This window comes from Rhipicephalus microplus, chromosome 4 (assembly GCF_043290135.1).
Source record: "Rhipicephalus microplus isolate Deutch F79 chromosome 4, USDA_Rmic, whole genome shotgun sequence".
NCBI lineage: Eukaryota > Metazoa > Arthropoda > Arachnida > Ixodida > Ixodidae > Rhipicephalus > Rhipicephalus microplus.
In genome coordinates this window covers 30938634-30957870 of record NC_134703.1, presented here as the reverse complement: position 1 = coordinate 30957870, position 19237 = coordinate 30938634, and the positions used below count along the sequence as shown (strand labels likewise).

The following is a 19237-nucleotide window of genomic DNA, read 5'->3' as shown; positions in this document are numbered from 1 at the left end:
CTCTACCCTTGTGTGTTCAGCCACTCCTAGTCACTATAAGACTGCAACGCTGATGTTGGCACTTGTGACTGAAAAGACCCCCCCCTCCCACCTTCTTTTGTTTTTCACAATGTTTTTTTGTTTGTTTGTATGTCCCTTTTTGTGCGGCGACCCCCCCCCCCCTCCTCCTCATTGTGGAAATCTCCCAGATTCAGAATCCTTGAACTTGGCAGGTATGGTACTGTGTTATTTTGGCTACAGTATTATGAAATTAATTGCACCATAAGTTAGGTGACATACCTTGCAACAATGCAGCTATGGGCAATCATATGTTACTCACCTTCTCAGCACTGCCTTTGCTGCTTTGTATCAAAATTCAAATGTATTCAATTCAAAGACAGATTTTTACGCTCCAAGGATTGTTTCTGAGGTAGTTCCAGCTGTCCCACCCCTGAATTGTGCTTTTAAGATTTGACATTATAGGAAAGCAGAGCAGCTGTAGCTTGCCTTCAGTCCAGTGCAAGCAACAGTTAGCACAAGCATATAATCCTGAGAAAGTGGCTGATGACTGGTCTGTGTGGCGCAGCGAACCAACTACCGGTGCTGATCAATGAGGCGATGAACGTCACGGAGGAGGACGCTGTTGCTGCTGCCTCAAGCCCTGAAGGTGAGTGTTTTATTAATCTGGCATGCATAGCCTCAGACTAGATATTGTGATGCGGGAACAGGCTTGACTAAGCTGGTGGGCTTTTACATGGCTTGTCAGCATACAGCTGACGCAGGGCTTTGTTCAAACTATCCTTTCTGGACAACTTCTGATGCGCAAGATTGTATGGTCATCCTTTTTACTCTGTAACATGTCATTCAATTTTATAGGTTGTTAGTAGGCATGTGCAAATATTGGAGCACTTCGAATATTTGAATATTACAGTATTCGAATTCACTTACGACATGAATTTAAATTATTTGAAATGAACGAACAAGTGTATTGTTAACCTATCGTTGCCCGACTCGAACTCCTAAGCAGCATCAGATTGAAGTCTCCCTACTTTGGTCTTGCAAATTATTACAGCTTCTTTCAACGCCATCTATGTCTTATAAATTCTGAATTCTCTTGTTAGTGCCAACGACACAAATGGAATTGGTAGCATGGTAGCCTTCAACTGTATGTAATCTCCTTGTAAAGGTGGGTTCACTTCAGCATAGCAGCGGAATGCTGTGAGGGCATCTTTTGGGGAGCTATACGTACCACTGCAGTCTCATTTTAATGTTAAATGAACATATTGCCCTCGCTTTTGGTAACAATTTTTTATGTTTAAAGGCTTGTTATACGGTTTTGATTATATAGTCAACGTCGCGCCGTATGAACAACCACACAGAAACTTACATAGACACCATGGGCTTACAATAATACAGAACAGCCGCCGCAGTGTATCTGTTTGAACGAGGGGTATGTCCACATCTTTTTTGGCTGTGTTGGACGGGCACAGTCTTGTCTAGCCTGCGTTGTGTGTTGTAAATAGTTAAGTAAACAAGCTTGCAGCTATGCTGCAGTGTCCATTCTTAAATATAGTACATTTTTTTAAGCATAGTGTATTTTACCAGTGGGCCTTTAAGCACAGCCCCACATATATTTTGAACCATAACATGCTACACTTCTCACTGTATTTCATGGCTTGCTTCCTGCAAATTCCCTTCCTGCAGGTGCAGCTCGCCATCAAGGAGTGTGCCCTCACCGCCTGCTGTCATCTGTACAGCCATTACTGCGCTACCTCGTTCTACTTGTTGTAAGTGCTTTGCTCAGCTACTGTCTAGTGATTATACTAAAAAACTATTTGTAAATATAACAAGCTGTTTCAAAGAGGAAACAAGCATCATTTTGGCAGCAACTACTGTCAGTAGCGTAGTCACTATGCATGCTTCCTTGCAGATGGAAGCAGGAGAATAGACATTATGCAAAATCTGGTGCCAGCTAGCGCCCGCTGTGTACATTTCCGTCGTAATGGTTAAGTGCGCTCATCATGTTAAGTGGGCTTATCATGTGCATACACGGAGCATATCTATTATCGGGCCTTGTTGCTTAGATTGAGGAAATTGGGATGCTGAAAAAAAGGTTTTCAGAAAACTAACCTCTATTAGATTTTTTCACGGTTGACGAGAAGCAGCAGATTGTTTTGTTTCTCCAGCTACTGTTTAAAACTAACATCGTGTTTACATTAGCCGTTATTGATAAATTCAGTACATGACAGGTTCGGCACTCATAACAGAACACACTTTCGTGTCATGCAGGAACGAGACAGCTTTCATGATGTGTGCCTGCAGTAGTTCTCATAGTCGCAACCTCTGCCACACAAGGTGTCGTTGCATGCAACAACTTAAATTACAGTAAAATGTCATTAATGTGAACCTCGTTATTTCGGAATTCCGCTTAATTCGAAATATTTCTGCAGTCCCATATTTTGTAATGTACAAGTCTGAGTGGATAACTTGAAGCGGCGGTCAGCACCAGTCCAGTTAATTCAAAAACTTAAAATGTCATGTGCTAATTCCAGATTTCGATTTCTCCGCGAATCTGTGGAAATAACAGCCCTTAAGAGCCACAAGGCGACGCAATGTAGCAATACTAATTTGTGGCAGCTCAAGCACCCCAGCCTCGCTACTTTCAGAACGAGAAAAAAAAAGTGGTACTGTGGTCAACTGAAAATTTCGCCTGCGGAAAACAAGACGTGCTTCACTCTTTGTGTAAAAGAAATGTAACTCTATGGCAACAGTCTTACACAAAGTTAAAACAGCTGACAAAAGGATTGTCTTCCTGTAAAGAAAAGAATGCATAAACGAAAATTGGCATATAGGTAACAGTACTATATGCAAGGACTGTAAAAACAGGGGGAAATGAAAATTATATTTGGGGCATAGATCTTTATCACCTGAACTGTACTATCGCATAAATAGGATTGTCATGTGTGCATAGCTTCTGCAGCAACTGTGGCAGTTTAATCCACATTTGGTTGCACTGCTTGCCCATATTGACGGAGATTAATCAAGCAGCAGTGTCAAACACTAAGTGTAGAGCTTACAGTGCTGATGTTTCACACCAAGACTGTGCCTTTGTGCAGCCGAGCCTGGCTGAGCTGGAGCAAGAAAGACAGCGGTTGCGCCAGGAGCTGTCGCGCTTGCAGGATGCCCGACAACTGCCGCCCTGCGAGGAGCCCGATTATGGAGGTATGCATTCCACTGGCACCCTGTGCCCGTGTTCATGAATCCTGGCAGCTACGCTGTCATTGTGTAGTTAAGCTCAGTTGCAACGCTGTGGAAGCTACGCGAGAAGTTTGGCTTGCAAAATGTATTAATCTGCGCGTGTCTTGTGGTCACTCACGGGTAATCTTATTAATGCCAGTTGACCCTTGTGTTTCTTTATGCTCCCCCTTGGCGTGACTGGCGAACAGAAAAAAAGCGTGGAGACCACAACAGAACGCGGGGATAAAACGACTCTGGTGTCCTTTTCTGTACTGACACTGTATCATAACATAGAAAGTTCAGATGGCCGCCATCGTGACATATCAGAGCAGAGATCTCGCCTATTTGTGATGTCACATGAAAACAAGGCTATCCAGCCGCATGATGGCAGACGTTCAATGGCGTTTTCACTTGTAAGGTACAAAACATATTCAGTTACTTTTCGCCATAATAATGAAAAAATATTCTGTTAGTGGTGGTAAGAACACAGCTATTTTTGTTGCGAACATATCGGCTGCAAGAAGTCTCGCTGGCCTCCACAGCGTTGCAGATGATCTACGAAACAGAGTACAGGGAGCCGGTTTCAGAGGCTACTTCGGTGTACTTCGGTCTCAAACCCTGAGGTGCATGCCGGTTGGTTCGTTTTGCAGGTGCGGTTGCAGCGGCTGATGACGACGTTGCAATGGCTCCGGAGTGCTGCCGTGAGGCTGCTGTGCAGACGCAGGAAGAGGCTGTCTGCCACTGTCCGACCACGGACCTGGATGCAGACGACGAGCTGCCACATGACGAACCGCAACCGGCTCAGGCGCAGCCCGTCTACTTTTAATGAAGCACAAGTGCCTACTGCATGCCCTACCCCTCACCAGTTGTAGATACCTTGCCCAGAGGAGGGGGGGGCACCCTGCTGCTGCTGCTACTGCTGCTGATGCTGCTGTATATAGTTTCTTTTTCTATGTGTCCGCTCTCTCTTTAATTTAATGACAGCAAATAAACCAGTTGGCCGTGCATTCCCGGTGTGGTCTGCTGTTGGAAAAAGACCTTGTTGTGAGCTCTGAAGCAGGGCTCTGAAACCTACGGCCAGTGAGGCATTGTTCTTCAATAAATGCAGAAACCCAGACTTGTTTGAAGCATGGAATTTCACACAGGTCATTCATTACCGGAAAGCAGTCAGTCGGGCGCTGTCAATCTATCACGAGCTGCATTCAGAGAATGTAGCACTTGGTGAAAAGATACCGGACAGATGTTTCAACGAAGGAAAAAATGAAAAAAATTTTTAAACACAAAAAAATTAAAAAATCTGCGCATGTGCATACGCACACACACACTCATTCGAAGCCAAATGATACTCAAGCTCCTGCCTATAATTCATTATAAATCAAGAAGTATCTTTATGGTGTGGTATACTACTTGATTGGCTATGTTGAAGTCATTTGTTTTTTATTGTTATTATTTATGTGTGTATAGGTACCTTGATCATAAATGTATCAACATACTTGGGAATTCCAGCAAATGTGTTGCTAGGGGTGTGCGAATACTGGAACATTTTTTGAATAGTGTTTGCTGTTCGATTCGATTTGCTGTGTAATTTTTACTACAGTAGACTCTCAGTAAATGGAAATCTGTTAAACGGAACTAGTGCTTAAAGAGGCCCTGAAAAGCTTTTTCAAGTAACCACGGAATGAATTCACAGGAAAAGGTTATTGCTTCATGAATTCAACACCACAAAAATTTTAAGAATCCGTCCAGTGCGAGTGGAGTTAAAGGTTTGTCCCACGCTGCAATTGCATTCTCTCTTCTCTCGTCCCAACGAAAGTGCTGGAAGCTAAGCAGGAAGGGATGGCAGGACCACAGAAAAACATCACACGCGCCTCGTGGCCTTGAGCACTTTTTTTTTCTTGTTTTTCATCGAATGCCCCGCTTTTTCGGTGTGATGGCGCGTGGACAAGTCGCGGCCTCCTGTCGCGATGTCTGTAACGAGCGAGCATGCCATGTTCAAATCAGCCAATGCTTGATAGATGGGTAATTCAAGTGTGATTTTTGGGCATATTCCGCCATTTGACGAGAGAATAGAAAGCAATTTTTAGCTGACTTTGATAATTTATTGTGAACTCAAGGCCGCATGCTGTGCTATAATATTTGGCTCGCGTGTTGTCGGGAGCCTCTACTACCGATCGGCAGTGTTTTCTGACCATGCTCAAAAAGTGTTGTAGGGCCCCTTTAAACGGAACTATTAACTCTGCAATGCTTGGTTTCGGGCTTGTATTGTGCACTTATGCTCACCTCTCAGTAAACAGAACTCCTGTTAAATGGAACATATTTTCCCGGTTGCTTCAAGTTCCGGTTATGAGTCAACTGTATTTGAACTTCCCAAAAACAAATGCTGTCAACGTCCAATTAAAAATGACCCCTTAAGATTCTTAGTATGCTTCACCTCAATACATTCTCATATTGCGGCAAAGCTGCCTTTCAGGCACTGCTGCGATCGCAATTGTATTGACTCATGAAAACGCTGGTTCCAACATGGAGGTGATAGATGTGGCAGAAGTGGGGGCTCAGTTAATGCTGTTTTGCATCTGAAATTCGGCCAGGAAGTCCGAAAAATTAGATTCCAAAGTTCTTTAAGATCCGAAATTTCAAATGTATTTGTGTGTAAATTTGAAACTCCCAACTTGAAGGGAGCACAACCTTGTCCACCCCATCAATTGGGCTTTCACAGAAGCTGAAAAAGGAGGAGAGGCTGAGGAAATAACATTTTGCCTTTCAGTGTAAAGTGTTGTTGGCAACACTTTGGTTGCACTAAATCATGTACTTATACAATTTGACCTATACAACGCCTTATTCTTGATAAGACCAGCACGTCAGTGCTTCATCAGCCTAGCGTAAAGAAACACTTTATGTTGCTATATCTCATAAGAATATACGTAAAACCACATTCTAAAACCCTCCTTATCTCGGTGAGGGAGCCTCAACTGCTTAATGGCACCTTATCGCGTATTCTGGAATGCTCCTTACTAAGTTTCCCTTCCTGAGGCCTTCCTTGGTGCTCCCTCAAGTTAAGGTAGCGGCAGGGCAGCCTTCATGTCTCCTTACCTCGCTCCTTGCCCTGAAAAGGCGCTTCCCTGCTGTACTCGCGGGTCTTCTGACAGGGGGGAAAAGGAGGCACCGCAGCGCTACGTTGCCGCTGCCAGTCGAAAAAACAGAATGGTGCACTAGCATCGTTGGCCGCCAAGGCTTCCATGCTTTTTGCTTTCTTCCCAGTGACGCTGCATCCGATTTCTTATTTTCTATCGATGACCTGTATTTCTGCACGAGCTCGGTAACCACGTCCTTTTCGTCGTCAGTGAAAAATTGCTTCCCAGGCATGTTTTCCCAAGTGCAATCTGACGGCTGTCTTAAGTTCGTTCAGGTACGCAGAGATGGCGAAGACTGAATGATCAGTGTTACATCAAGCATTTTTTTATTACAAAAATAGAAAATGCGAGAGGTTCGTCGTAGCGTCTTGCTGGAATGACAGCTTTCGTTCGTGCAAAGCTAGTGATGGCTTTTTATGTATGGGGATTCTTTACTTGCTTTTTGAGCTTTTCCTACAACAATGCTGGTGCAGCTGAGTAGGAGAAGGTCGCCGAAAGCCTTCTTTTTTTTCTCTAACATAGCTGGCATATTCTCACGATAAATCGTTTTATGCGTGACAAGCCACGGCCGGTCTGAAAACGCGCGCTAGCTTTTTTCTAGTGCGCACCTCTAGACAAGCCGTGGACAAGCAAAACAGCTTGTACACAACGCCGGTCATACATACCACAACTATACGTGCCATCCGTTCTCAGTTTTCTGCAGATTTTCGTGATGAGGCTGTCAGGCGAGTGACCTTTGCTTGAAAGCTGGCGCCTACTCTGACCCATCGGAACTTGTTTGATGCATTCACAAAGCAAGTCCCAATAATGTCCCTTTTGACAAGTTTGCTGTGTGTAAGAAAAAGTGGTTTATTCGCACGTGGTTCACAAGTTCGTCAAACAAACTAGCCGCCTAAAGCGAGCTTCCATGTGTCATGGCAAGGTGGACCGATAACCTTCAAATATTCCGACTGTTTACGACAACTCAGAATGCAAGCCAGAGACAAAAAGCGCGAAAAAAACCAGAACACAGATGCGCGCCTCGTCCTGTTTTCTTCGTGTGTGTGTTGGGGTTTTTGTTCCGCACTTTTTTCAAACATGAATAGGTATCTGTAGTATACTGCGAAAAAAAAGGCAGTCTATCCGTTATTTTAACGAAATGCGTAGAAAATATTCTATACTATTTTTTTAACGGGTGTTTTGTCCATAATTCACAGGTACTCTTGAACCCAGACGTGTGGAAGACTCGCCTTACCTTACTGAGGCGGCCCTTTGCAAAGGGAGGTTGAAGGGAACTTTGAGAATACGCTGGCTCCCTCAAGGAGCTTCTTAAGATAAGGCGGCATGAAGGGCTCCTCGCGTAAGGTAAGGAGCATTTCAGAATACGGGCCTTAGGAATCCTCTCCAACTTTTTTTCCGCAATTTCGCTTCAAACTATTAGAAAAATATTCAAGAAATATTTGAATCTGCTTTGCACGCAAAGCTTCGCAACTCGCACAGCTCTACTTTTCCATTGCTATCCGTGGAATGGTTTCTGGCGAAATAATTGCTTTTAAATTAAAAAGCTTCACCTGATCACGATATTGGGTTAATTATCATTCAGACCTTCACTTTTCTTTCCTAATGAATCAAAGCTGTGGCCAGTCATGAAAAGGCATTTCTCTGATTCAGTGCCTGCTTTGTGAAGCACACAGTTTGAATGCTACATTTGCAGACGGCTGCTTGTAATTCAACAATTCGACTAGTACTGGTGCCTGTCTTGGTATCAGTTTAGTGCCTTCGCCTACCTTTTATTATACTGTAGCTTTGTACACGGTGTTCTGTGGACAAAACAAATGTAAATACTAGTCTTATATTAAGAATTAGGTTATTTTGAGGTTAGTTATACCATGTTTAGGGAACACTAAAGTAAAACAATGAATTCCTTTAGATTATATAAAAGTTTTCTCAGTGAATTCGGATGTCATTCATTGATCTTGCCGTCATATGTTCATTACTAGAGGTGCAGGAATTTCAAGGTGGTGTTGCCACCCGTATTTTCTTTTTGCACGCTTTCTCAGTTACCAAGTGCCTTCTCGTGGCGAGCATGGTGATTTTGGAATTGTTAATGGGTAATTTATCGACATTAAAATTGTTTTCTTCTTTAGTGTCCCTTTATTGATACTTGCAGTTCAAGATTGCAACAGTAAACTCTAGATTAAATAAATTTTAGATTCAAACTTTGGAAACAATACTTGAGATCCTAGGCATTACAAATGATATATTTCTGCATATTGGTGGGGAAAACTTAGTTTTGGAAAAGCCAATGTAATGCAGTCAAGAGGCCACTATGCACACTTCGAGCTGCAATAAAGGGGCCGTGCAACACTTTTCAGTATGGTCAGAAAATCCCCTGTAAGTACTTGCAGATCAAGAATGCAACAGTAAGCTTTTAATTAAACAAATTTTAGATTGACTTGTTTAAGTTTCAAACATGGCAAATCATACACAATATCCTAAAGATTGCAAATTTTATATTTCTGCATCTTGGTGGCAAAAATTTAGTTTTTGGAAAAGCCAATGGAATGAACTCACGAAGCCACTATGCACACTTCGCCCCGCCGTGGTTGTTTAGTAGCTAAGGTACTCGACTGTTGACCCGCAGGTCACGGGTTTGAATCCCGGCTGCGGCAGCTGCATTTTCGACAGAAGCGTAAGTGCTGTAGGCCCATGTGCTCAGATTTGGGTGCACGTGAAAAGAACCCCAGGTAGTCGAAATTTCCGCAGCCCTCCACTATGCCGTCTCTCATAACCATATGGTGGTTTTGGTACGTTAAACCACACATATAAATCAGTCAATCAACTATGCACACTTCAACTGCATTAAGGCATGGTCAGAAAACGCTTTCAATTGGTAGTCGAGGCTCCTAATCCACAAGCCAAATATTGTAGTACAGCATGCGGCCTGAAATTGACTATTCTCAAAATCGGCCAGAAATCACTTTCTCTTCTTTCTACAAATAATGACATACGCCGAAAGTCCGCAGCCATTGGCCAACTTGAGCATCTTGAGCTGTGTAGTTGTCATGGCTGCGACTTGCCAGGGGGCTCACGATCACTCAAAGTAAGCCAGCCGTTCAAAAAAAAAAACTGAAATTGGGGAAACTTTAAGCTTTGCTCTCAAGAGTTGAGCGGGATAGCAAAGTAAGCCAAGCGTTCATAAAAAAAATTTAACAGAAATTGGAGAATCTTTAAGCTTTGCTTTCAAGAGTTGAGGGGGATAGCGATATTCAGTCCCTAGTGCATAACGAGTTCAATATTGCTTGTGCAATAAAGCTTTTGCATATAGCTGCCTTCTGTGAAATGGGCAGCATGCTTTAAACCTCTGGCAATCGTGCATGAGAAATTTTTTTAGACCTTGCTATGCACACACTACGCGGCTTTGAGGGAAAAGGCGCAGTAATGTGTGTGCCTCTCATAGTGGGTGGCCCGCTTGAAACTATGAATTTAAGATAATCACACGTTCTGACACCCGATCACAATGTATGCTTGTGCTATGTACTATTACTGCGATATTACATGCATTTTGACGCATGTATGCAGGGTTTGCATTTGTAAAGCATGCAAGTTACTTTCACTGCCTTTCCAAACAGAGGAATTTATTTTTACTGTATTTCCAAGCAGACCCGTGGCTCTGTGGTAGAACACTTGCCTGCCACGCAAACGACCCGGGTTTGTCCTTTCTCAGACCCAGAATGTTTTATTTATTTTGTTTACATATTTGATTTTTCGGTCACGCACAAGCGCTAATAACCGCCGACACTGGAATTTCTGCGGAACGAGCTCTTTAACACTATCACCTTAATATCTTCACATTTTGCTAGCATGTGTCTTACCCAGGGGGTAAGACACTGAGCTTCTGATTGCACCACCACCGCTTTGAATTTCCCTGCAGCTCGCTGTGTCATAGAGTTTGAGAGCTTCCGCTAAAGCATATATAATTCAGTAAAAAGTAGTTAGATTGTGTTGAATAAGAGCCACATACTGAATATCTGGCAAGTTTCAGAAGCATGTATTCAGCCGTATTAAAATATGGTGCGAAACAACAAAGACGAGAAAGACCAAATAGGACTAGTGCTGACTGCACACCTAGCAAGTCCTGTTTGGTGTTTCTTGTATTTGGTTTTTCGCACCATTTTTTAAATATGAATGTGCACCAACAAGCTCGATTTTGCATGCTTCTCAAGTATTCAGCCAACAAAGTTAAAATGCACATATACTTTGGTTTTCCACCGTACTGCAATTGTGATTTCGAGTGAACTTGATAGAAAACTGAATTTTTACTTTTAATGTTTTCTTTTTATTATAAAACTTCAATAGGAAAGTCAACGACTATAGAGTTCTCAAGAGTAATTCATGACTCTTTAATGTAGTACACTGAATACGAAGTACACTAGTCTTTTTGCACTCCTTTCCAATCGTAAGGTGGATACTACAGAAAGGTGGTGCCCACAACCTACAGGACTGAGCTACTACAGTGAAACTTGATAATATCTGAGGTTTAACATTCCAAAACCACAATATGATTATGAGAGACTACATAGTGGAAGGCTCCAAAAATTTCGACCAACTGGCGCTCTAGCTTGCACTGACGTTACAGTACACGTAAAGAAGATACAGTGCAGTGAATTTAAACTGTTAAAAGTTATGTATAACACTATGCTGAAGATGAAGCTTACTTTTATAAGAAACAGGCAACCCTTATCCGCCACTGTGTGTAAGGGTAATAATACACAGAACAATTCACCAACCACAGTAGTATTTTAGTCCTTCCTTCCTCGCATACAGTGATTTGTACGCCCTTCATGCAGTCAATGAAACCTTGTACACCACATTTTTTTAATTTTATTGCTCCTTGGTCACGGGAACAACACAAGCCATAAACTTGGAAGGCTTTCGATAGATAGAACAGAGTGGGGGAAAGAAAACTAGTGGCACTCGGGAGATTCATGAGCCACACAGGCCACTGCATGCAGCTCAACGTCGGAAAGCTGTTCTGTCTGAACTTCGCAAGCCATTGCAATACAGAGCCATGTGTATAACAGTTTTTTTCACAGTATCACCACGTCATGGCAGTTCAAGTCTTGCGCTCTTCCCAGACCAGTTCACCATCACTGCTCTCCGAGGAGCTGGTGCTGCTGTCTGAGGTGTTAGTACTGCTGTCTGAGCTGCTACTACTGGTCGAGGAGTCCCTGCATTGGCGGCGGTGGCGTGACCGGCTGCGACGACCTTCCTGGCTGGAGGCCTTCTTGTGGCGTGACTTTCGATGGCGGTGATGTGACTTTCCTTTGCGACGCCGGTTGGAGGACCTGCTCACCAAGACACAGTTAGGCCATCAATATGAGCCACAAGAGCATGTGACCACAGCATGTCTGGTGACGCTGTGTGAAACTACAGTGCTAGCACGCACAACAGGAAAAGAAATAGAATGGCTGCAAATGGTAGTGCTAGCATTAAATACCTGCAGTTAAGCAGATGATAATTCTCCAACTGCATTGCACTGCCATGACACTAGGCACGTCATATCAGAAATGACACCAAAGCAGAGATAGTTCTTTAGAGCATAGATTTTACATGCATAACACAGTTTCTTTACAGAAATAGCATGGCTCTAGTTTATTCATTGTGCATGAGGATGAGCATATTTAATTTTAAAAAGAACAGTGCCCTGCACGTAATCCTTGTAAAAACAGTATGAGAACCTAGACACCGGCACACACAAAGCTGCCTGCGTCTTGGCTTTTGCTTTGTTTTACGATAGGTTCATATGAACAGGCCTGACTTTGAACGCTCATGTAATTTTTCATCCTTGACATGATCGGGCACAAGCTCTGAAGAAGTGGTTCAACAGTGATTTTTTGCACCTATACTAACCACTCCCAGGAAATGCTGAAGCATTTTCAGAGAATGCTAAATCAGCCTCAATTGACTGGCGCTTGTTATCCCCTGATAATATGCCTGAACACTTCTTCTATCGATGAGCATTGTGCAATCAGTAGTAGCTGTTTGTAGCTAATTTAGAGCAATGCTCACCGTCTCTGCCGCTTCTCTCTCGGGGGGCTGAACTCCTCAGGGTAGAGTTCTCGATAGCCACTGTGGCCCCACCTGCAATCATGGCATTCAGTCACAATCAGGGCAGCTCAGATTGTGCACTGCGAATAGCATGTTAACTTTTCATGCATGCATCGCCAGAAGAATTAGTGAACAGGAAACTGCCAAAGGGGCTGTTTTCACATCACAATATATGTTTAACTGTCAGCAAAAAAATATGAACGCACTGGTAAAATTTATAACAGACAGTTATTTGACTGAATGTAAACGTGTCGCCCTTCATGGAGCCACCATGTTGGAGAAGGGGCAAAAACAGCAGCAACAATGCTGGCAAAGCCACCTTGTGCGAGTACGACATCTTACTTAACTCTTGGTCTGGGTAGTTACATCATTGTGTGCTTATAATTTTCCTTTGACCCTCCAAAGACAAAAACATTTTGAATACATTGTACCTAGATGATGTTTCACAAGGTGTTGCAACAAGCATTTCGACTGTCGTCAACAGTTCCAGTATTCTGTAACAGGTAACATCAAGCGAAAGCTAACCATGGCCACAGTTATTACGCATGTAAGTACAGCTATGCAAATCACACCCACTGAAAGGCATGAAGTGCAATACATGTGGTATTTGCTGGTTGTGTCTTAACAGTCAACTTCAGGAAAATAAAACTCGCATTTACTTTAGAATTAAGTAAGGTATGTTGCCTGCACCTGCGATGCACACACAAAGAATGCTGGCTTCCAGTTTATTAAAAGCAAGACCATCTCTGTAGCCATGAAACCTTCACTATAAAATTGTTCAGGCAGCAGCCACATGCAATGTGAAAGCTGTAACACCGCAAAATGCACTAGCAAAACACCATAAGTTGGTGCTGAATTCCGAAGTACATCTTGCCTTTCTTGAGAGCTACTGCTACTGGCTGTTGGCAGTGATGGCTCAGGGGACCGTTGACGCTTCGATCCTCGCTGGAAGGACCGCTGGGAATGTTGGCGCGCACGAAGAGCCTCGTCAGACACCATCATGGTGAGACCTCTCTCCAATTCCCACTGGCGCCACATCTCCTGTTCTTCTAGAACCTGCGGACCACAAAGCAATGGCTGTCTAGTGCAACAAGAAGTGGCCACACTCCCAACTTCTTTTTTTTTCTTGCCGTCACAGACTTTCTGGCCACTAAGGCTTTGCTGAGACAAAATGCACCAGTTTAGAAAAGTCATATAAAATCTATATGGACGCTCCATAGCACTCTCACAAAAAGTTGCTCTTGAATAATTTTACTAGACTTTTCAGTTCTCTCTTTTTTTTTCACATTAGCAAATTTCGGCTCTGAGACGGCCAAGCAAGACGGCAATGTGTATGCTTGATGTGATGAACAATCAGGAGGGTCTTCTTGTCTGACCACTTTCCTGTTAAGCCAACGCAGACAAGTTCTTGTCGGAGCTATTACTAGCGGCTTTCATGCTTTGAAAAGGTCAAGGTAAGTGATTAAAACTGCTTCTTAATCTAGAAGCACGCAATCTGTAAATGCTGTCTTGATCGAAGCATAAGTGAAGAGAGATTATGTGTTTACGTAGGTCAATAGAGCATGCCTGAAACAGTACTGGACTAGTCGTCACTGGGGGCTTTAAAGTTCATGTTAACGTGTTTCCGCACGTTTATATATATATATATATACAAATGCACCGAACCCATGCACTTGTAAATCACATTGAAGTCAAATGTCTCCCACTGGCAGGTACCACTAAAGCATCTCCTTACAATGACTGCATTGAAAAACTCACGCAACATGTTGCGAAAGGTACGCAACTACAAGTTGCCGTCACGTTTCACGAGATATTTCGTTCAACGGGCACTGCGTCTGACACTTTCTGGTAGGTGTACTGTGTCTGACACTTTCTGGTAAACCCACGACCGTCAAGCTGAAGCGAATTTAGACTACGATTGTGTTCGATAGAAATGACCGACAACAGAAAGATCTGTCGAGCAGCCTTGCCTTCCCAGACAAGCGTCGCGACAGGACAACGTAGACTAGCGAACTGCAGCTGCTGCCCGCTTACCCTGTTGTGATGGTCGACACTGCTGATGGTATTGCGCAGAAGTTCCTTCGCTGCGCGCGTAAACATTTTTGACGCTGACGCACAAATTCAATCGACGCACAGCACTCACAGTACAACCATACCCTTGTTGAATTGGGCTCGCAGTAGAATCGTACAGTTCTGTGGCGGTGCAACTATTTGGCACGAAGAAGTCTTGAGAAACATCGGCTAGTCGCAGCTGGCGCCTGTCGATCGCTCTTCATATGCACTTTCACAGCGACATATTTAACGAAGCTCGCTTTAACGCAGGGCTTGCAGCCCCCGCAATAAATCGCTACTCATCCAATCTCAATTCAAGTACCGTTCTCAATTAAAGACAACACGACCTAGCCTGAAAAAAAAAAGAAAAAAACACCAACGCAGACCCGTCGGTTGACTTCAGTAAGAACGTCTACACAAGCGTTTGTGTTCGCAGAAAAGCATCTTAGGTTAAGTCACTGATTGAAACCAAAAAAAAAAAATTTTGATTCGGGACATGCTCGCTATAGTTATTTCGAATTTTTAAAATAATTTGTCTTTTTAAATGCGCAGCTTTCTTGTTGCTTTTTTTTTGCAACATGTTTATGTCGAAGACGTTTTGCCATCCAGAAGAAACCAATTCAAGTCAAGCATGGCGCGGGCGGGAACTCGAAACCGCACGCGCCGTGGTTGAGACAACTTTCTGTGAAGTGGTGTGATGACACGGGATAAAAGTACGGCGATTGAATCAAGCAGCGACGAAGCAGTACAGCACCACCGTAAAGTTGTTACGTTATTACGCCATGAAGTACACCATTCCGGCATCAAACGTCAAGTTATTCGGCCGCGCCGTGCAAACGTTGACGAAAGTCGGCGACGAAGTGTATGTGATCGCCGACGAGCGCACACTGTCTCTGAAAGCGTTCAGTGCCTCTCGAAGCTCGTATATGTGCTTCAGTTTTGAACGTAACTTCTTCAGCGCAAGTGAGGTTGAGAGCGAAGGCTACCGAGGTAAACTGAGTGCTCGATCAAGCCTGCTGGCCTTCCGATCCGTGCAGACGCTTGACCGGACAGTCGAAGAGTGCATCGTCGAGTTGACTGGCGATCAGGCGTTGGTCGCGTTACGCTTTCGGCGCGGTTTGACGAAGCGCTTCTGGTTGCCGCTGATCGAGTACGAGGAACTGCAGTTCTCCTTCCGAGCCGACTCGTACGCGAGAAGCGTGTGCGGCCAAGCCAAGCTGTTGTCCGACGTGTTGGGCAACTTTCCCGTGAACGTGCCCGAGGTGACGCTGCGGCTATCGCCCGATCGGCTCGACGTCTTCACGCACCTGGAGGGCGCCGACACGCAGCGTTCCGTTCGCACTAGCGTGAGCGTCCAAGCCGCCGAACTGGACGACTTGCAGTGCAGCGGTGACGTTGCCGAACTGACGGTCTGTCTGCGCGGTTTGCGGGCGGCGCTAGGATTCTTCGAGGGCTTAACGGTGCGGCTGCAACTCGACGAACCAGGCATGCCCTTGGTGGGACGCCTGGACGGCGTGCCCGGCCTGGAGGCGACGTACGTCGCCGCCACCCTGGCAGCCGGCGGTCGACCTTTGGCAAGCAACGTGGCGCCGCCCGAGCGCCGGCCGGCGGCGCGGCCGTGTACAGACGCTGCCAGCAAGCGTCACCGGGCGTTTCTGCTGGGACTCACGCGGCCGCCGCTGGACGAGTTCACGTCGCAGTTGCCGCACGATGATCAGGTGTATGCTGAAGCAAGCGACGAGGAAGAAGGCTAAGGTTTTCTTCGAATGGGCGAGACTTGTGTTGAACGTAAAACCTTACGCTGATAATCAGCTGCCAGTGCAGCAAAGTACTGGCTCTGCACCTTTGAGAGGCGGTGTTCGTTCTTCGCAGTGCTCCTGCGGACTTTATGGAGCACGATAAATGAATTTACCACTTATTAGCACATGTGGTATGTACGACATAATGTGCGTGCTGGAACGAATAAGATTGTGTTGTGCAGCTGCCTGCTCGTAATACTGTAAATGCCACGTGTAGTGATTCATATTGCAGAAACTGCCGATCCTACTGTACCATCATCAGCTTGTCTTATGTCTACTGCAGGACGGAGGCCTCTCTCAATTATCTCTAAGTTCGTGTATCCCCTGTGAGCTGCTTCTATTTTATGCCACAAAGTTTCTTAAGTTTCTCACTCTGTTTAATTCCTGGCAGACCCCCCCGTCTGCATTTGCAATCTTGTGGTATCCATTCTGATGTTCTGTTTGCCGTCTTTCTCATTATGTGGTCTTAGTTTATTACTGTTTGGTGTATAGCACAATTGAGCAGCAGTGAGAGCAGAGTGGGTCACGGAACGAACCGGGGTTAAGGATATCATCGTTGAAATCTAGAAGAAGAAATGAACATGGGCCGGGCATGTAGCACGTAGGCAGGACAACTGCTGTTCATAAAGGGTAACTGACTGGATTCCCGGAGAAGGCAAGCTGGTGAGGTAGAGACAGAAAGTTACGTGGGCAGATTACATTAGGAAGTTTGAGGGTATAAAGTGGCAGCAGCAAGCACAGGACTGAGTTGAGTGGCGGAACATAAGAGAGGCCTTTGTCCTGCAGTGGACGTAGTCAGGCTGATCATGATGATGAGAACACTGCAGTGGCTTCACTGGTATGCATCCATCTCGGTAAGTTTATACTGGTGACAGGCAGACATTAATCAGATACCTCACATGAGCTCCACTTACCTTTTAGGTTTGTCCTATACTCAGCGGCAACTTATCCTGAAATTGGAGCGAAGGCTACAGAGGCAGGACTTCCACACATTTGTGTTGCTCTGCAAATAAAACAGCAGCTTGCGGCTAATTTTGGTTTTGCTCGCTCGCATCATTAACACGTTTCAAATATTGTCTACACGAAAATGTAAATGGGGAAAATGTTTCGATGGTTCAGTGAACATTTTAAGGCCATATTACAAATATATTTTTTTTAGAAAACTAAACGCATCTGTGGCCACACACTCACCCACTACGTCATGAATGCCACGTTTACTTTGGAATACAGGCTTGCTGTAAATGTGGTGCTATTTAAAAAATTGGAAGGAAGGCATTCTTGTAAGGTGAACAATAATTGTACCAACGACTTCACGAAACCTGCGAGACTTATAACCTGTAAACCAGCATTTACTTAAGTTAGGCGAAATGGGACCAAATTTTCTTGTATCCATTCTGATTTTCGGACGATCTGTTTTCTGTCTTTCTCATAATGTGGTCTTAGTTTCTTACTGCTTACTGTATTGCACAATTCAGCAGCAGTGACGGGAACACTGCAGTGACTTCATCAGCATGCATCCATCTCCGTGAGTTCATATTGGGCTTAGGCAGACATTGATCAGATTCCTCACACGAGCTGCACTTATCATTTGGAGTTGTACTAGACTCATCGACAACTTATCCTGACATCGGAGCGAAGGCTATGGAGGCAGGGCACATTGGTGTTGCCCTGTAAGTAGGATAAGCAGTACCTAATAAGCAATGACCACATTATGAGAGAGTTATCACAGGGTATAGCAGGCTATATCATTTTGAGGGCACATTTTAGGCAGTACCCTCAATTTCATGCAAAACTAGCAGTGCTGTAGAAGTTGTACAAAAAATTTGGTCATCCCATGCTCTGCATCTTTTATTTAAGAGGTATAGACATACTGAGGCATGCAATATTGTATTGGAAAAGCCATCATGTGTGCACCTTGCCTAGAGACTTTATAATTTCTTAATTTTATACCTAAAATTTGCCTCACATGAGTTTTATGCAATGTCCTCCAAGCATCGTGTCAGATTTATTGGATTACATAAGATACATTGAAATATGTGCAGCTATTGGCCAATCTGCAATTCCATGCATGCCAGTAGCCAATGCTAGCACATGCCCATGCCTGTAGATAACAAAAAAAAAAATGCATTAGAAAGGTACTCATTCAGTAACCTAGTATATCTATCGGATAACTTTCTCTTCATAAACTGCAGGCCAAAGCATCCTGTTTTAAAAATTTTCATTCGCTGCTATAGTAACCACTGGAAAAACTTTTATATTATTAAGTGACCTCTTGTCCGGTATTTAGGATTATGATCCTAAATAATAGACAAGTTTACATGGCTACTTTGCATTATGTAGACTCAATTACTTTATAATATGAATGCATTCACTATAAGGTGTTTTCGAAGAATCTATGGTATTTAAAGCAGTTTATGAAACTGCGTAGCCTTAGTCTCTGCTAACCTGATTTCTATCCAGCCTTGTTCCTGCACGCCTAATGTGCAGCCTTAATTTATACAATAAAGAATTGTTGATTTTATACATTACAATGCAAGTATTATTTGTATTGCCTACCAAATGATGAGTATGCACACAGCCATAGACCATACTTTTTATGTGCTCAAACTAAAACCTTTTATTGCCATGGGAGGAGATAGCATAAAATGCGTTTTTACAAGAAGAATTCTCTGCTCAGTCAAACTAGTATTCAACTGATTAAAGGGGCCCTGCAACACTTTTCCAGCATCGTCAGAAAACATCGCCAATTGGTAGTCGAGGATTCTGAGAACACACAAGCCAAACATTATGGCGTAGTGGGCGGCCTGGAATTCACAATTCATTCTCAAGGTCAGCTAGAAATCGTTCCATGCTTTTTCTACATACCATGCCTGAAATTACTACGTCATAAACCCAAGTTCACAGCCATTGGTGGATTTGAGCATTGCGAGCTGTATTGTGACTGCTGCC

At 44.0% G+C, this 19237-nt stretch overlaps 3 protein-coding genes across 8 annotated transcripts in view; 2 read left to right on the top strand and 1 right to left on the bottom strand.

Moving 5' to 3' along the window:
• Positions 1 to 4223, top strand: part of LOC119171824 (rho guanine nucleotide exchange factor 11-like) — a 150416-nt gene extending 146193 nt beyond the window's left edge. For all 6 annotated transcript variants that reach the window (XM_075892454.1, XM_075892451.1, XM_075892453.1 and 3 more), the window contains 4 exons: positions 566 to 646; positions 1684 to 1766; positions 3096 to 3201; positions 3867 to 4223. In XM_075892454.1, coding sequence (XP_075748569.1) covers positions 566 to 646; positions 1684 to 1766; positions 3096 to 3201; positions 3867 to 4042 — 446 coding nt within the window. In that variant the 3' untranslated portion in view covers positions 4043 to 4223. The remainder of the gene's footprint in view (positions 1 to 565; positions 647 to 1683; positions 1767 to 3095; positions 3202 to 3866) is intronic.
• Positions 4224 to 11187: 6964 nt separating this feature from the next.
• LOC119171823 (uncharacterized) lies at positions 11188 to 14829 on the bottom strand. Its single transcript, XM_037422677.2, has 4 exons — positions 14472 to 14829; positions 13312 to 13493; positions 12399 to 12470; positions 11188 to 11674 (listed from the first exon to the last, which is right to left on the bottom strand). Exons 1-4 carry the CDS (start codon positions 14535 to 14537, stop codon positions 11443 to 11445), a joined length of 552 nt encoding a protein of 183 aa, XP_037278574.2. The 5' UTR covers positions 14538 to 14829; the 3' UTR covers positions 11188 to 11442.
• Positions 14830 to 15137: 308 nt separating this feature from the next.
• Rad9 (cell cycle checkpoint control protein Rad9) lies at positions 15138 to 16410 on the top strand. The gene has a single exon (XM_037422675.2). The coding sequence runs from the start codon at positions 15272 to 15274 to the stop codon at positions 16241 to 16243; it is 972 nt and encodes a 323-aa protein (XP_037278572.2). The 5' UTR covers positions 15138 to 15271; the 3' UTR covers positions 16244 to 16410.
• The last annotated feature ends 2827 nt before the right edge of the window (positions 16411 to 19237 follow it).